General features: G+C 55.2%; 1 protein-coding gene across 1 annotated transcript; it reads right to left on the bottom strand.

Annotated features, from left to right (window-relative positions):
• Positions 1–1,715: 1,715 nt before the first annotated feature.
• PGF (placental growth factor) lies at positions 1,716–16,137 on the bottom strand. Its single transcript, XM_066274628.1, has 8 exons — positions 16,016–16,137; positions 15,741–15,876; positions 14,449–14,494; positions 9,703–9,899; positions 8,764–8,840; positions 6,659–6,688; positions 6,490–6,552; positions 1,716–2,476 (listed from the first exon to the last, which is right to left on the bottom strand). The coding sequence occupies exons 2-8, from the start codon at positions 15,858–15,860 to the stop codon at positions 2,449–2,451; spliced, it is 561 nt and encodes a 186-aa protein (XP_066130725.1). The 5' UTR covers positions 15,861–15,876; positions 16,016–16,137; the 3' UTR covers positions 1,716–2,448.
• Between the last annotated feature and the right edge of the window lie 326 nt (positions 16,138–16,463).

The raw sequence follows: 16,463 nt of genomic DNA, 5'->3' as shown, positions 1-16,463 counted from the left end.
GCATCGCTCTGCCACGACGAGAGCCACTCTAGCGCCTGGGGCAGAGGCCAAGGAGCCACCCCCCAGCGCTCGGGCCATCCTTGCTCCAATGGAGCCTTGGCTGCGGGAGGGGAAGAGAGAGACAGGGGAAGGAGTGGGGGGGGGGGTGGAGAAGCAAATGGGCGCTTCTCCTATGTGCCCTGGCCGGGAATCGAACCCCGGTCCCCCGCAGCCAGGCCGACGCTCCACCGCTGAGCCAACCGGCCAGGGCCGAAAAGGGCCCTTTAGGACCTAACTGATCTGAGAAGACTGACCGTATGGTCAAATGGAGCAGTCGGTTCCTTTCCTACTCATCCCCGCTGCTCCCGGCTCCAGGCAGGGTTTTCTTCTGATCTCCACGAGCTCCACTGGTCTTCGTTTAGTTCTCTACAGACGACTATGGCCCAGGTAGAGAGACTGACTGACCTCCGTGTGGGTGATGTGTGAGGCTGAGAGCCTTGGAGATGCTGCAGGAACTGAGCTGGGATCCCTGGGGCTAAGCCAGGGCCTGGCCAAAGGGCAGGGTGCTCTTCTCAGCTGTCAGTCCATCGGGGGCATTGGCTCAAAGTGGCTGCAGCCCGAGAAGGGAGAAGCAGGAGAGAAAGTGCAGTTCTTCTGTGCAGCATGTCCCCTGGGGCTGGCCCACAGCCTCCTGTAATCACCAGCCAGAAGCACATTCTGAGCGGAGTCCTTCAGGGAGCCCAGGCCTCGGGGAACAGACTGCCAGGGGAAGCTACGTAAGCAGGGCCAAGCTACCCCACCCCACTGGACTGCCCACAGCTTCCCTCCAAAGCCCGAGGTGGGCCCGTCCCTGGGCCCCTGTGGGTTTGTCCTGAGTAGCCTACAAGGAGAGAGAGAATGAGGAACTTCCCTTCCCACAACAATAAAACTGCGCACCTTTCTGGCTAGGGATAGATGGGAGTCTGGAGCATGTGGTTTGGACTGAAAAAATATTTTCAAGCCATTTTTTCGTTTCACGCCAAGGCCTTCAGGAGAAAGGCAGAGGAAGATGGGAGGTAAAGGGAAGAGAAGATCGGGCAGAATCTGCGGACCCCTCACTCAGCAGCCCTGAGCAGGTTGGAGGGGGCAGTTCAGTCCCCTGGGGAGCCGGACCTGAGGAGCCTGGGCGCCCCCTCTCACTCAGGGTCTGGAGGGCCAGGCTCTGGGCTGGCTGTGAGTGGCCCTGAGGGGAGGGGAAAGGAAATGTGCTCTCGAATTTGAGAGTGTTAAGGGGTGACTGGGGCCAGGGTCCCCCAACACGGGCCAAGACTACATCTTGGGAACCCATTGTTATGGAAAGAGCGGACCTCAGGGGTTTTTGTATGTCTGTTTTTTATTTTTTATTCATTTTAGAGAGGGGAGAGAGTGAGAGGAGAGAGAAGGGGGAGGAGCAGGAAGCATCAACTCCCATATATGCCTTGACCAGGGAAGCCCAGGGTTTCGAACTAGCCACCTCAGCATTCCAGGTTGACACTCTATCCACTGCGCCACCTGCGCAGGCCAGGCCTGGCCCTCAGGGTTTTTGCCTAAAGCAGCTAGGAGGAAGACACCCCGGGAAGCTGTGGGAAAGGCTGGAGGCCCCCCGAGGGCCACCTGGGGGCCCATGGTCCCTTTTTCTGCCCGGCTTCTGTCTTCTGCTGTTGTCCACTGCTCCACAAACACACATCCTCAGACAAACTGTTTCCAGACTAGGATAACTTTATTCAAGAGAATCTGGCTTGGCAGTCAGACAGCTACACAGGGCAGCTTGCTCCACGTCCAGCCTGGGGCCCACTCTTTGCCTGTGTCCCTGAGAGGGGCAGAATGGTGAAGCCTTCTTTGGCCATAAAGAACAACGTCCCAGCACAAGCAGCGGCAAGATGTGAAGAGAAACCATGAGGGACTAGGAGTGACAAAGGCCCAGGCAACCACTGTTCTCCAGGGTGCAGAGCCGCTGCCAGGGGGAGGAGGAAGCCACAGGGCCCTTCCACCTCCTGCCTGCCTTCCCGTCCAGCGGGGGCCATGGCAGCCAGAGCGAGCTCCTCACCCCTATCCCGGCCAGGAGCTTCCAAAGCAAAGGCTGCTTGTCCATGCAGAGACCAAGGCCCAGGGCCAGGGAGTGGGTCCCCCTCTTCTCTTCTTCCCTCTCCAGCCCCTTGGAGACCCCTGGGGCCTCTGGGGCCTGGCTTGCCCCTGGCAAAGCCAGGTCTTGCTCCTTCCCAAGCTGAAGCACACGTGGTCCGTGGCTGCCTTCTTTCTCTCACGTTCTTCTTAAGGCACTGAATTCCTGAGGGTCCTGTACCTCGCTGGCCCTCACCTTGGAGGGAGCGAGTCGTTCAGCAGGGATACAATTGGCTAATAAATAGGGGCAGGTGCCAGCAGGGAGGTAACTGAGTGTGAGAGTAATAAATACAGGAGCCAGGTGTGGGTCTCTCTCCTTCGAGGGGCTGGTTACCTCTGCGGGCCAGTATCACCACACCTGCCAGAAACCAAACACAGAAAGCACGTATCAACACGCTGTGGAGGACAGGGTCCCTCCTAAGGGAGGGGGAACAAGCCCAAGGGGAAGCTGGGACAGGGAGCAGGGGGCGATTACAGCATGCCTGGATCTCTGCTTGCACCACAGCCAAAGAAGCTAGGAGCTGCCCTTCACCAAGCACGCACCCAGGTGCCCAGCCCTGCTCTAAGCACTCTATCATTTATCCTTAACAGTATCTCGTGAGGAAGGCACTGTTATTATCATCCTTTTGCAGATAAGGAAACTGAGGCTCAGAGAGGTTAAGAAAGTTGCCCAAAGTCACACAGCTAGTCAGTGACATGAACTCAGTCTGGCTCTGTATACTAATGTGACTCTGGGACAGCAGTCTTCAAATGAGGGTACAGGAACCCAGATGTACATGAAAATTGTCCAGGATGTATGTGAGTGCCGATGGTTGTAAAGAAATCGGTTTCAGTTCTGCACCGGAAAACTGCCGGCCTGAGGCCCGCTGCCCCACCACCTTGAGAGTTCACAACTGCCTTTCTCCCTGGGAGCAGCCCGCCCTTCCCGAAGGCTGTGCCAATCCTTTGACCCAAGGCAAAATTATTCAGGGGACACCTTGAAATATCGGGGTAGGTGCTGAGAAAGGAAACATGACAAAGGACTAGGCAATCAAGGCTTTTGCAAGTCAGAGGGTTTCCAAGTCTCTGCTTTCAACACAATGGAAGAACAACTTAATCGAATTATCAGCTAATATGTCATGAGAAGTAATATTTGTTAGCAGATCACCTTGTAATTTCTGGCAAATGACTTGGAAAGAGTTTGTGGATGACAGAGGGGCCACATACGAAATCGGACAAGCTCCAAGGAGGCCAGCCTTGCGGGCTTCACAAACTCAAAGAGACCGAAAGTAGTCACATAGGATGACCTGGACAAAAACATTCCTAACTAGAAGCAGGCAGCGGTGGTAGTTGCATCCTAGACCTGTAGCCTCCTTGACAAAGGTCAAGATTTCCTTACGTGAGCCTAATGTCTTTCTGCTTCTAAGATAACATACCTTTACAAGGTCAGAGTGATCTCCTTTTCCAGACCCCTCAGGGCACATCCTTGAAGCAGATCAGGAGACCTCACAGCCCCTCACTGTGTCTTGTTCCCCACACAGCATCTCCGTGTGCTGTACAAGCTGATTACTGCCTATCCTGGACCCTCCAGTGTAAAAGGAGTATGCGTCTCTCTGTTGTCCTTTTTCATCCAGTCTCGGAGACTTCCCCGCTTTGCTTTCTCCCGCTCGCTTCATCAGTGACCAATGAATTTCACCCTTCTCACGCCTCCTTTGATTCCAATGTATGAAATAAGCTGCAGAACTGCCCATCTCTGGAGCAGTTTCTCTACCCGTTGGGATTTTACTTTCCGGCAATCATCAGTTTGACTCAAATAAACTTTTAAATATTCTCCATAGATTTGAATGGTTCTTAGGTCATCAAGTTCAAGTGATTAAGTGACATCTAGTCCCACTTACTAATTTATGTGAGCATGGTTTCGCAACCTTTTTATCTATAAAAAAATGGTGACCAGGAATGGAATTAATGCTGAATGCTGTCTCTGTCTGACAGGTCACATTCGTTGACGGGCTCATTAACTGAAAGAGGTAGTCACATCCATTTCACTGAGATGCATCCCTAATGAGATTGATTGTACATTTATGTTTTCTTTTTTAATTTTTATGTGTTCATTTTAATGAGAGGAAGGGAGAGACAGGAACATCGAGCTGTTCCTATATGCGCCTTGACAAAGAATTGAACTGGCAACCTCTGTACTTTGAGATGATGCTCTAACCAACTGAGTTATCCAGCCAGGGCTGTACTTTTACGTTTAACATTTATTAAAATATAATGCACATGTACTGTTTTTGATCAATTGGTACTACTAGTAATTATTGTGATCATTCGTTCCAGGAGAAAATTTAATTTAGAGTTTATGTTTACAGGAAATGTAAATTAATTCAAACATATATATGCTGTTGTAGCAGATACATATGACAAAGTGATATAGAAAATCTTCAACATTAAAGAAAAGTACATTAGGCTGAAATTCTGTGGGAGAGGTGAAATTAAAATATAAATTCAAGGAAAGAAAACCAACGCAAATATGCAACTACTAATTAAAGAACAGTGTTCATATTTATATTTTTTGTTGCTGCTCATTTCTTTTTAAAGTGGATGGTGACATTAAATCAGAATTCCTGCCTGACCTGTGATGGCGCAGTGGATGGCACATCAACCTAGAACGCTGAGGTCGCCAGTTCGAAACCCAGGGCTTGCCTGGTCAAGGCACATACGAGAAGCAACTACTATGAGTTGATGCTTCCCGCCCCACCTTCTCTAAAAATCAATAAATAAAATCTTTTTAAAAAGTTAGAATGCCTTATTCCATAGGATATATCTGAAGAATTACTGAGTGGCTTTATATGAAAACATTAATATTTGTAACATGCCAGAAATAATAGCTATGCAACTACCTATAACCTGGATGGAAAAGTTCAATGTTAATTTAAAAATGAGCAAAGGAGCCCTGGCCGGTTGGCTCAGCGGTAGAGCGTCGGCCTAGCGTGCGGAGGACCCGGGTTCGATTCCCGGCCAGGGCACATAGGAGAAGCGCCCATTTGCTTCTCCACCCCTCCGCCGCGCTTTCCTCTCTGTCTCTCTCTTCCCCTCCCGCAGCCAAGGCTCCATTGGAGCAGAGATGGCCCGGGCGCTGGACATGGCTCTGTGGCCTCTGCCTCAGGCGCTAGAGTGGCTCTGGTCGCAACATGGCGACGCCCAGGATGGGCAGAGCATCGCCCCCTGGTGGGCAGAGCGTCGCCCCTGGTGGGCGTGCCGGGTGGATCCCGGTCGGGCGCATGCGGGAGTCTGTCTGACTGTCTCTCCCTGTTTCCAGCTTCAGAAAAATGGAAAAAAAAAAAAAAAAAAAAAAAAAATGAGCAAAGGAGCATGTGGGTTTTTGAAATTCTTTCAGGATATTCCTGAACAACACGTTTGAAGACTGCTGCCCTGACAGACAGAAGAACGGGGTGCTCTCTGTCGGGGCCTGCCTGGCTGGGGTTGGGGGCCCTGCATCACTACGCTGCCTGTTCCTCCCCCAATCTCCTGCTCGGGCCCAGGGGAGGAACGGGCGCCACATGCCTTTGGGAGACCAGCTTCCCCAGAATCCCTGTCTTCGCGGAGTGGGGTGCAAGTCTCTGCTCGTGGAGAGCAGACCCATGGGGTAAGACTTGGGTCAGCTCCAGTCCCATGCCACGAAATGATTTCCTGGAGTCTCGGTGCTGGGAGAAACTGCAGTGTAACTGAGTTACTATAGATGTAAAATCTTTTATTTTTACTATTTACTCTCTAAGATTTGGGTTTACCCTTCTCTAATCCTTCTTTCCCAGCCACACTCAGGCCTGGACTCCAACCTGGGCCTCCGGGTGTGAAGCCAAGATGGACAGGTAACGTTGTGAGGGAAATAGGACGCTAGTGGGCTCCAAGACCCTGGGGACAGAAATACAGGCCTGGGAGCAGTGGGTGGTTGCTCCTTCCCCACGGCCTCTCAGAAGTAGCCCTCGATACGTTTTCAGCGGCTGAGCTTTTTATCACTAGAAGGTGAGCACTTCAGAGCAAGAATCTCGTTGGTTTGTTTACTGGTATACCTGTGTTTCTAGAACGACTAAATGCTTGGTGGGCCCTGACCCCTCATTTTACACAGGCAGAAAAACTCGGCTCAGAGAAGTGACGTGACTTGCTCAAGGACACGCAGAGACTCGCTGCGTGGCGCTAGTGAGGGAGAGATGGCCAGAAGTCTCAGGACAAGAACCAAGGTCCAATGATGCTTCCTGGGCCCTAGACTCTCTAGGAATGCAGCTCCCTGCTCTAGCCCAAGACTGCTCTGAGGTCCTTCCGACCACTAACCCCTGCTGGTGGGGATCCCCTCTGGCCCGGCCTCCTTGTCACCCCTGGGTCCCCCAGCACACTCACAGGTGGCAGTCTGTGGATCTCTTCTTCACCTTCCTCCTCTTCCCACTGCCCTTCGGTCTCCTCCTGCAATAAGCCAAAAGCTTCAGGACAGAGTAGCTGGGGAGTTCCCATGCTAGGACAGGGGCTGGCGGGCCTGAAAATCGTCTGGAGCCCGAGCCAGGTCACTTACCTTTCTGGCTTCACCTTCTCCCAAACGGGCCTGGGGAAACAGAGAAGGGCAGCAGAGAATCAGGAGAGTGGTAAGTGGGGACTCCCTGCGACCCCCACACCTCCGCTAAGACATTTGTGGTCCTGGTCCTGCAGTTGGTGCTGAAGCCACTAGGGGGTAGCATGGAGCTAGTGAGGGAGCGATGGCCAGAGGCCTCTGGGCTTCAGCTCCCACTCTAGACTCTGGTGACCCTACCAAGAAAGATACAAATTTCCCCTAGGGGCCCCTTTCCATAACCTTCTGCACTTCTCAGCTTCTTGGCAACAAATCTGGGGATTTGTAAGCCTGTTCTTTTCTGCCTTCTCTGTTTACTTCTTCTCTTGTTCCTGTCCTTCGTTCCAGGGTGCACTCAGTTTCCTCAAGGGCAGTGAATGAGGCCATGGAGCGGAGAGTGGAGGATGGCTACTACCAGCTAAGGCTGCCTGTCAGGACATGGCTGCCACCCCCGCTCGGGGATGCGTGAGGCTGCAGGCAACAGCAGCAGGAGGGGGTGAGGGGTGGGGTGAGGGGAGGTAAGCACAGCCCCGTAGTCACCAGGCATGCCCTGGCTCTACCTCCAGAGCTGTGGCTGTTGGCCTAGAAGCGAGTAGAAAGGTATCCCTGTTGATCAGCCTGTTGGACAGGGAAAGGGCTCCAGTCTTCCCTGTGAACAGGGGTGGGGGCATGGGGCAGTGTGGCCAGGGAATGCTGCCCTAGGCTGGAGGTTTCCCTTGGGAGCCAAGACGGGGAACCAGGGCCTCTTGGACTGCCTGGTCACGTCTCTGCCATCTTGGACAGGTCAGAGACACTCCTGGAGCCTCGGTGTCCTCATCGGCCTGCCCCAACAGAGTGGCTGTGAGGGCAAAGGTGACATGAAACGTGAAAGGTCACCTCCGAGCACCGTGCCTGGGAGGGATCATAACTAAACTATTATGGTTTGGCTAACCCTGGCTGGAGGGATGGGAGGAAATGGATTGAGGCAGGGTCCCCGACAGTGGTCCTTGATAGTGAAGAGGGCCTAGAGCCTGGGCTCAAGTCCAAGGGGGGTGGCCAGAGCCCTGGGAACCAAGCAGGGCCAAGCCCAGGGAAGCGCTGGGTCTCTTGGAGGATGGCCATGAGAGGTAGCATGAAAAAGGGGAGGTTTAGGGGGCAGACAGGTTGGGGTTCACTCATAAACTGTGGCTAATCCTGTAACCATCCCGAGCCTCAATTTCCTCATCCATAAAGTGGGGCTGACAATAGTGCCTAATTCCCAGGGTTGTTATGAGAACAGGGACTTTGTCTGTCTTGCTCACCACTCTATCCTAAGCATCTAAGACTGTGCCTGGCATACAATAGGTGCTCAATTAATTCTCGTTTCAATCAGACTAAGAACATTTGAACATTGAATGAGAAAACACTGAGGCACAAAAAATTGTGGCGTCCTCCTTCTTCTCACCCCAGAATAGGGCTCAAGACCTCTTGTTTGGTGCCTCATCCATGGCCCATGGGCACCAAGACAGCCCCTCAAGCCACTTCTCTCTTCCCTGGGCCTAGAGGCAGTGTCAGGCCTGCTCCTCCTAGTGACACTACCGTTCAGAGCCCCGGGAATGGGCTGCTCAGACTCTCTACTTGATAAGGGTGCAATTTCACAGAAACCCCCATGCCTCCTTCCGTCTGCCCCTTCCTCCCTGCCGTGGCTTGTCCTTCCTCTGCCCAGTTGTCTCCTTCCACAGCCACCAGCCTGGCCCACAACTAAGCCCAGGCTTCAAATTTCCTTGCCCCAGGTATCTCTTCCCAGGCTGTGAAAGCTGCCTCTCATCTCAGCCAGGGGATGGTGTGTCCTGAGCCCCTGCAAGTCTGGGGGGGACAACCCAGGTTTCCTTTGTCCCTATGGCTCCTCGGCAGCCGTGCTCCGATTACTGGGACCACCTCTCAGGCAAACACTGGCTGATGGGGGGGGGAACAAACTACAGCTGCCTCTGGTCCCTGATTCCTCTGGTCTCCCCCAGCCAGGAGGATGTGTGACCTGCAGCAGGGATGGGCAGACACGTGGCTGAAGCTGCCAAGTACTTGGGGCCTGTCCCTGCCACTCCCTGAGGACCTACCTGCACTCACAGCGTGAGTGCTGGGTAAATGACATCTCCACGTAGGAGGGCCGCTCCACAGAATGGATCCTTAGGATCTGCGGGGAGAGAAAGGTTGGATGCCTGGGTTGAGGGGCAGGGTGGCCGTGGGTTTCCAACATTCTTTCCACCCCCTATTTGGGGGGTAGGGCTGGACTCCACGTTGCCCCCCCTCCCTTTGACCTACATGCCCTCCTTTTGCTTTGAGTGTGGGGCAAACAGCCTTCCCACCTGCATGAGAATCTGAGGGAGGCCCCTGTCCTTCCCTACCCACAGCCACCAGCACGGTGACAGTGTAGGTAGCGGGCCCATGCTCTGGAGTCAGAGATGTTATGTTGAAATATTGGCTCTGCCACTTGCTAAGCAAGGGAAATAACCTCTCTGAACTTCAGGTTCCTATCTGTGAAGTGGGAATGACACTTGCCTTGAAGGACTGAATGCTGAGGAAGCACTCATGATGTGTCCAGCACAGTGCTTGGCATTGTTCAGTATGTGCTCCACAAACCACTGTGAGTGTGGGTGTGTGGGTGTGTGGGTGCCCGCTCGCGCACGCCCACGCGCGCATGCGCAAGACTCAGGGCACCAAATGCTCCTGGTAGAAACAGGGACTTCTTGAGTCTGAGCAGATCAGAATCTTTACCAACCTCAACCAGATGTCCTGGGTCTTCCTGGAATAAGCCTAAGCTGGAGCCTGGGACGGCTGATAAGGAGGTGAGTGGGCTTCAGGTTGGGGCACAGGCTCAAGAAGGAGTAGCACTGTGCTGGGTGGGAGGGGCCCAGGCCTGGGAGTCAGCGGCAGTGCTGCAGCCCCGGCCTGCCCTCCTTGCCTCTGCAGGTCCCGGCAGGCGGGCAGGTTCTGTGGCCCTCTGACTAGGCTGTGGACAGCGGGGCAGTGGGACACGAGGAGGAGACCCTCCCTACCTGCATGGTGACATTGTATGTCTCCACCGGCATGCAGTGTAGGGACTCGTCGCCGCAGCAGCCGGAGCAGCGCAGCAGGGAGACGCAGGACGGGTTGAATATGTACTGCGTCTCCTCCGGGTACTCCGACACGACGTTCACCAGTTTATCCAGCACCCGGCAGTAGCTGCGGGTCCACACTTCCGAGAAGGGCACCACTAGAAGGGGGCACAGTCAGCTGGGTCAGCTCAGGAGAGGCCTGCTCCTCAAAGCCCCGGTGCTGGCTCCTCAGGCCTCGCAGAGCCTTCTGGGTATATCCCACACCTCTTCCACCAGGAAGCCCTCAGCCTATCTGAGCCTCCTCTGCTCTGAAGGGATGTGATCCCAGTGGCATGGAGTTCCTCGGGGTCCTGAGCTCTCGGCTGTATTCTCAGCTCAGGCACCCACACCTGCTTTGGTGCCCTTGGGGCTCCAGGAGGCATGCCCTGGCAGCTCCCCGGGCCCACTGGGTCTTTCTCAGACCCGACCTGCTGTTTCCTCTGTCTTGGGAGAGTTTGTAGAAAGGAGTTCTGTGAATTCTGCAAGACTGGCTTGCATATCCCTGCGGGGAGGGTTAGCCTTCATTCTTGTCCTTATTCCCTGCCCCACTCTGGGCCAGCTCCTCTGCCAGGCAGCCCAGACTGCAGCCAGCAGCTTCCCTATACCCACTCTTTATTTTACTGGGACCAGCCCTTGAACCAAACCAGCCACATCACCATAATTCCCACCTTTGGGTTATACTTTGCCCCCCTTCTCATTGCTAACCAAATAAAGCCTACCACTCATTTCTCAAGGCCCATCTCTGCCTCCTCTCCAAAGCCTTCTCCAACTTTTCTATTATGAACAGATACTTCTTTGAGCATACTAAGCCCCACAGGCTTGCCTTATCTGTCACTGGTGGTTTGTATCTCCTTTAAAGCCAAGTCAAGTCTCCGTGAGGACAGGGACCCAAGCACCAGTAAACACAGGCTAAGTAATTACTGATTGGTTAGATAATAGTTCACTGAAGAGTATCAGGGACATCCTCCACCTCCATGTCTCTGTGGTCATGAGCAGGAGTTTTGGGGGGCCAAACTAGAATCTCTTAAAAGATGCTGCTCTTTGCCTGACCAGGCAGTGGTGCAGTGGATAGAGATGTGAAAGGACCCGGGTTGAGACACCAAGGTCGCCAGCTTGAGTGCGGGCTCATCTGGTTTGAGCAAAAGCTCACCAGCTTGGACCCAAGGTCGCTGGCTCGAGCAAGGGGTTACTCGGTCTGCTGAAGGCCCGTGGTCAAGGCACATATGAGAAAGCAATCAGTGAACAACTAAGGTGTCGCAATGCACAAAAGAAAAACTAATGATTGATGCTTCTCATCTCTCCATTCCTGTCTGTTCCTGTCTATCCCTCTCTCTGATTCTCTGTCTCTATAAAAAAAAAAAAAGAAAGAAAGAAAAAAAAAGATGCTGCTCTTTAAGGAGAAGGCCCCAAATAGAGGCTCACAGAAAGTGAGTAGCCAGAACCAGGAGACCTGGTTTCTAGTCCTAGCCCTACACGGCTGTGTGACCTTGGGAAAGTCACTTAACTTTTCTGGGCCTGTTTCCTCAGCCAGGGAAAAAGAAGGGGGTAGGCAATAGATGGCTGCTAAGATCTCTCCCAGCTCTGACGGACAGTCCGTGACTCTGTGCACACAACCCAGTCCAGCCTTGAGACCATGGGTGCTGGGTCATCCTGCTCTACACATGATGGCTGTTGTCAGCTGGTGGGAGAGGACATGGGAGCTGGGTACCTGGGGACCCTGATGCTCCTACCCTAGAGCAATGGTTCTCCCAGCAGCTCCTCACCTCCTTCCACAGCCCTTTCTAGGAAGCAGAAGGGGACGAAGTCCATTCCGCTGAGCTTATGAAGATGCGAGTCTCAGGGTAATCTCAGAGGGAAAATAAACTTCAGCCCTAGCAGAGGCCCTGGGGAAAGGCGACAAGCTGGTGGAAAATACCCAAGAGGCGGTGTGTCCACGTGGAGCTGGCCGAGGAGGCCACAGAGGCAATAAACCACGCTTATCTGGGCGTCTGCTGCTCCATGCCTCTTTGTCTGCTTAGGGGGCACTCAGGCTGGGCCCAGGGATGGGAGGAAAACCAGACACCTCCCCTGATCCCACCTCTGCAGGCCACTGGGACCTCTCGCAGGGCCCTCTGGGGGAAACAAACCCCTCACCCCATAAGTAGCCCCAAAGCCTCAGGGAAGCCGGCCTCTGCAGGGCAAGGTCAGAGGGGCACCTCCCTATCGCAACTCCATGAATGCTTGTTTAGTTTAAAATCTTCATGAGCGCTATGTAACTCTAAACATTTCATCTCCACTTTGGAAAACATAAATAATAGCAGAGGACTAGCCAGCCGACAAAGTGCCATAGCAGGCTCAGGATCCTCCCCAGGACAGCAGCAGAGAAGGGGCACCCCAGCCCCCTGCCAGTCTATGCGAGCAGACTTCCATCCAGCTGGGCCGTTGAGGCCACAGCCAAGTTAAGCAGAGCCAGCTGAGCCTTGGCGGCAACAGAAGGGATTTCCTTTCCTCACCCCCAAAGCCCACCACACAGGCTGCATCAACAGGGCTCAGACTGCTGGGCCCTGAAATCCACCACTGTCTGGACCACATGGCCAGATCGTGTTGCGGAAAAGCCGAGAAGGAGGTGAGCTGGCCTGGTTTACCTGGCAGCCAAAGGCAAAGGGGCAGTTCGTCCCTGGTGTTGGCTGTCTGGGTGTGTGGGAGAAACGAGGGGCGGGCTGGATAAGGGGCCGTTGACCACTCCCAGATGTGGGCTGAGGCCTTCAGGAAAGAGCTCTGTTCAGCTGCTCCTGAGAGCACTTCCTCTGGCCCCAGACCTGCTGCGGAGGCAGGGGTGGGGGGAGAGGAGCGGCAGGCTGTGGCCCAGTCGAGCCCCCCGCCAGGGCAAGGCTGTCCCGCAAAGGCTGCTCCCAGGGTTCTGAGCAGGCTCTCAGCTCTCAACAGCCCCGTGCGTGAGCCTCTTATCTGGCTCCAGCTGCCTACCACCCAGGATGGAAGAGACCCAAGGAGGCAAATGTTTAATCCTGAGAGCAAGCTCCTGGGTAGGCCACCGGGAGGCCACAGGGCTGAGCAGAACTGCTGGCCACCAGCCAAAGCCCAGCAAGTGTCCTCTCCATAGTCACTGGCGGGGCACACAGCCAGCCTGCTGCAAGGTACACTCTGCTCACGCCTGCTCAGCCATGAGCCGTGGATACTGAGGAGTGTCCGAGGCTTTAGGTAACTCCAAGGACCTCTGTGAGCCGCCGGTTCTTCATCTATGAAATCTGGAGAATCGAGGGCCTTCCTGGTTCACAGCCCATGGTCAGCACCGATTTAGAGTAAAGGGCCAACAGTATTATCATAATAGTAGTAGAAAAGATTAACATCCCTGGCTGCAAAGTACAGACCATGCTGTTTTTGTCAGGTGTTAGCGGGAGGGGATGGAATTTTTAGATTTTGACAACTAAAGTCCAAAGCCCATGGGACTTTCCCTGGCTACAAAAGAGGCTCCCATATTGATCAGGATGACAGGTTAGCTGCCCTAATGAATGGACACTTCCAAGCCTCTTCAGCCCTGTCCCTGGGAAATATATATTTCTGTGTCCCCTCCATGCAGTCAGAGAATCCTACAATCTTAGAAAAAAAACCTTAGATATTATATAGTTTACTGTTCTCATTTACAGGTATGGAAACTGAGGCTCAGATTTCTTTAGTAACTGCTGCCTGAAATACACTAAAAGCATCAAAAAGGACATGGGGTTGCGGAGGCGATGGATCCCTCCCCAAATCTCAGAGAGGATAATATCGGGTCAGTTTCAGAGGGCGCAGGAAGGGGAGGGAGAGCGTATCAATGAAATCAGGGGCTACTGCTACCTTCCCCATCTTCTCGACATCCAAAGGACCTGGGATTCAGGCATGAAAGCATGGCCAGACCCAAGAGAGACCGGCGACTGAACAGGCAGGTCAGCAGAGAGAGAGTGTGTTCCCAGCTCAAATTGGCTATCACACGTGTGCGTGTGCATGTCCCTGCACGCTTCCTCTTCCACAGCGCTGTGGGAAGCCTCCGAAATGGTGTGTGGCCTCGCTGCACGTCTTGGAGAGGCAGAGAGGGAGGAGCAAGGCAGGGGGCCTGGCATGAGCATCCTGCCTTCTGCACGTATGTCTCTTTGGCAACCATCTAGCCTTTGAAGACTCCCTCCTGATGCAACTCCAGGGTAGGGAGTGGAGGGGCCATGGAGGGCGCGACTCATGTTCTGTCTGTTTGTAATCAATGGAGAGGCCTGGCTGCTGGGAAGAGCTGGCTGCTGGGAAGGTCCCTTCTCCCCCTGATTCTCTTGATTGCTTGCCCACTGTACCCACCCAGCTCCCAGACCACCAGTCTAGTCCTTGGCACTCACTGCCCACATTGCCCTCCAAGACCTCATCTGCCCCCTGACATCATGCTGGGAAGGGGCTCCGAACCAACTAGACCAACCGAGTATACTGGCCCCAGCCCTGCTCTCTGGGTGACCTTGGCTCAAGAATCTCTAGGCCTCTGGGTCACAATGGGGGGATTTTTCTAGCCCTGCCAACTTTGTCAGCCAGGGCATCAGCCAGCCTGCACTTGATATCATCCTGTATCCACCCTTCATGCCAATCCCTTCCCATCCTCTGCAGAGGCGTGGGAGAGAGGGCTTCCTGAGCACACACACCAGTCAGCCTGCTTACCTTCCACCTCTGATGATGAGTTGTTCTCAGCAGACACGGCCAATTGCTGCGGAAAGAAAGATGCAGAGATGAGGGGGCCTCCACGGGCCTCTGTGCTCTAGGACCGAGTGGACTGGCAAGAGTATAGAGGCCCTTCTGAGCTCCCCCCCCACCGACCACACACTCCCTTTGCCCTGTCTCGGGGCTGTCTCTCTTTGGTTCAACTAAGACCTCTCTGGACTCTGGGCAGGTCCCAGTCCTCACTCTGGCCTCAGTTTCCTCATTTGGAAAGGGTGGGAGTCTGGAGGCTTTTAGAGATGCTTTGCTTTCTGTGTCCCGAAGATCTTGCAATCCTTCCGGGTCTTCCTCCTATCCAGTCTTCAAGCTAGCCCTGCTGGGCCCTATGCAACCCACTTTGGCTGGGTGCCAGAGCCCCAGAGAGGCAATCGCTTGGTGGGGGCCGGGGGGCTGAAGCAAGCTGGTGGGAGCTGAGGGGCTGAAGAGGGTGGCGCCACGGACTGGTGCTGCTGGTAATATTACACCTCTGGCCAGCCCTGCAGCTGGCAAGCGGGTGGCTGGTGGTGAGGCTCTTTTGCCCCGGGGGACTGTCTAGCCCACCCTCTCCTGGGCTGGGGCTGGGGACTCCCACGGCAGTGGGACAGCGCAGTGGGAAGGCAGCTCATTGGCTTTGTCAGGATTTCACTGCCCAAGTTGGCTCCTGGCCAGACTCCCCTGGCTCCTGGGAAAAGGGCCCTGCTCACTTCCCCAGGCCCTGCATTCAGGACCTCCGACTGCCCACCAGGGAGAGACAGCACAGCAGGACCTCTTGTCTTGTCCCCAGCCCACCCTAAAGCCTTGGGCTCAACCGGGGCCCTGACGGGGGCAGGGCCCAGCCTCTCCACCAATGGCCTCTTCTGCTGGCTTCCGCTCCACCAGACCAGGTCAGAGGTCCTGGGGGCGTCTGCCTGGTCACAGGCCTCGACCCTGACCACAGGCCAGGGACCAGCTTGGGATTAGTGGAAAGATGCTTTTAGCAAAGCCACTACGGCTCCAGGGGCCAGACAGGAAACCTCCCTCTCTTCCCTGTGGCTTCCCTGCCCCCACCAAGACAGACCCCAGAGCTGAAGTCTGGGACAGCCCAGACTGAGGTCTCCTCCCAGACAACTGTGGTCCAGCCTGACTCCCGGGAAATGTGTGTACATCCTTGGAGGTGCCGCTCCTGTTCGGGTCTGTGATTTCTGAGCTCCCTGCTCTGAGCGCTGGGGTTGGGAAGATCTGGGGAGCCAGGACGGCATGTGGGGGGTGGGTCTTACCTGGGGGGACACAGCAGGCAGCGCCAGCCCAGGCATGAGCTGAAGGAAGCAAGTGAAGAGCCTCATGGCAAGCATCTTCTCAGATGTCCCAAGGTAGGGGGCTCCGATCACCATGCTCATCCCCCTGGGGCAGTCCCTGGCACAGGAGGAGAGGAGCTGAGTGAGGTGCTGGATGCCGCCCTTACTATTGCCCCGAGGCCCCCGCTGGTGGCCCGAGCATCCTCTGGAAGCCCTGAGGATTCAGGAGCCCTCAGGTAAGTCTGTGGCTGGGGAACCTGATGCGAAGCGCCCGGCGGGCGGGGTGGTGTGAAGCAGGCGGGTCCCTGGAGAAGGTCCGTTGGGCTCCCAGCGCGACCCCAGGTCTTCCCCCGGCTGACCAGTGGGGATGCGGCTTCCTGCTCAGACAGCTGCTCCCTTCTGGGACTGGAGCTTGCCGGCGACTGGGTTTCAAGGGCCGTGAATGGGGCGGGGCTCCAGGCCCGCCCCGCCCACCGTGGACAAGACTCCGGCTGGGGTCCCAGGGAGCGGCCAAGCACGGAGCCGGCTGGGCTGGCGGCGAGGGCGGCGTGGATCTCAGCGGGCTCGTCCCGCACTGTGTGGAAGGGGCGCTCCAGACGCCGACCCTCGCGCTCCGCGGGAGCCCAGCCCTCAGCTTACCCCGTGGCGGCCCGGAGCCAGGTGCCCGGGGCACCAGGATCTAGTGCTACCGGCGGAATGAGGCTC

This window comes from Saccopteryx bilineata, chromosome 4 (assembly GCF_036850765.1).
Source record: "Saccopteryx bilineata isolate mSacBil1 chromosome 4, mSacBil1_pri_phased_curated, whole genome shotgun sequence".
Lineage (NCBI taxonomy): Eukaryota > Metazoa > Chordata > Mammalia > Chiroptera > Emballonuridae > Saccopteryx > Saccopteryx bilineata.
This window is presented reverse-complemented; position numbering and strand designations above follow the sequence as displayed.

Coding starts and splice junctions, on each gene's coding strand:
- PGF (XM_066274628.1), bottom strand. CDS start 15,860: ATGAGCATGGTGATCGGAGCCCCCTACCTTGGGACATCTGAGAAGATG. Junction 14,495..15,740: donor TGCCTGCTGTGTCCCCCCAG/GTAAGACCCACC, acceptor TTCTTTCCGCAG/CAATTGGCCGTGTCTGCTGA. Junction 6,689..8,763: donor CACTCACGCTGTGAGTGCAG/GTAGGTCCTCAG, acceptor CTGTTTCCCCAG/GCCCGTTTGGGAGAAGGTGA.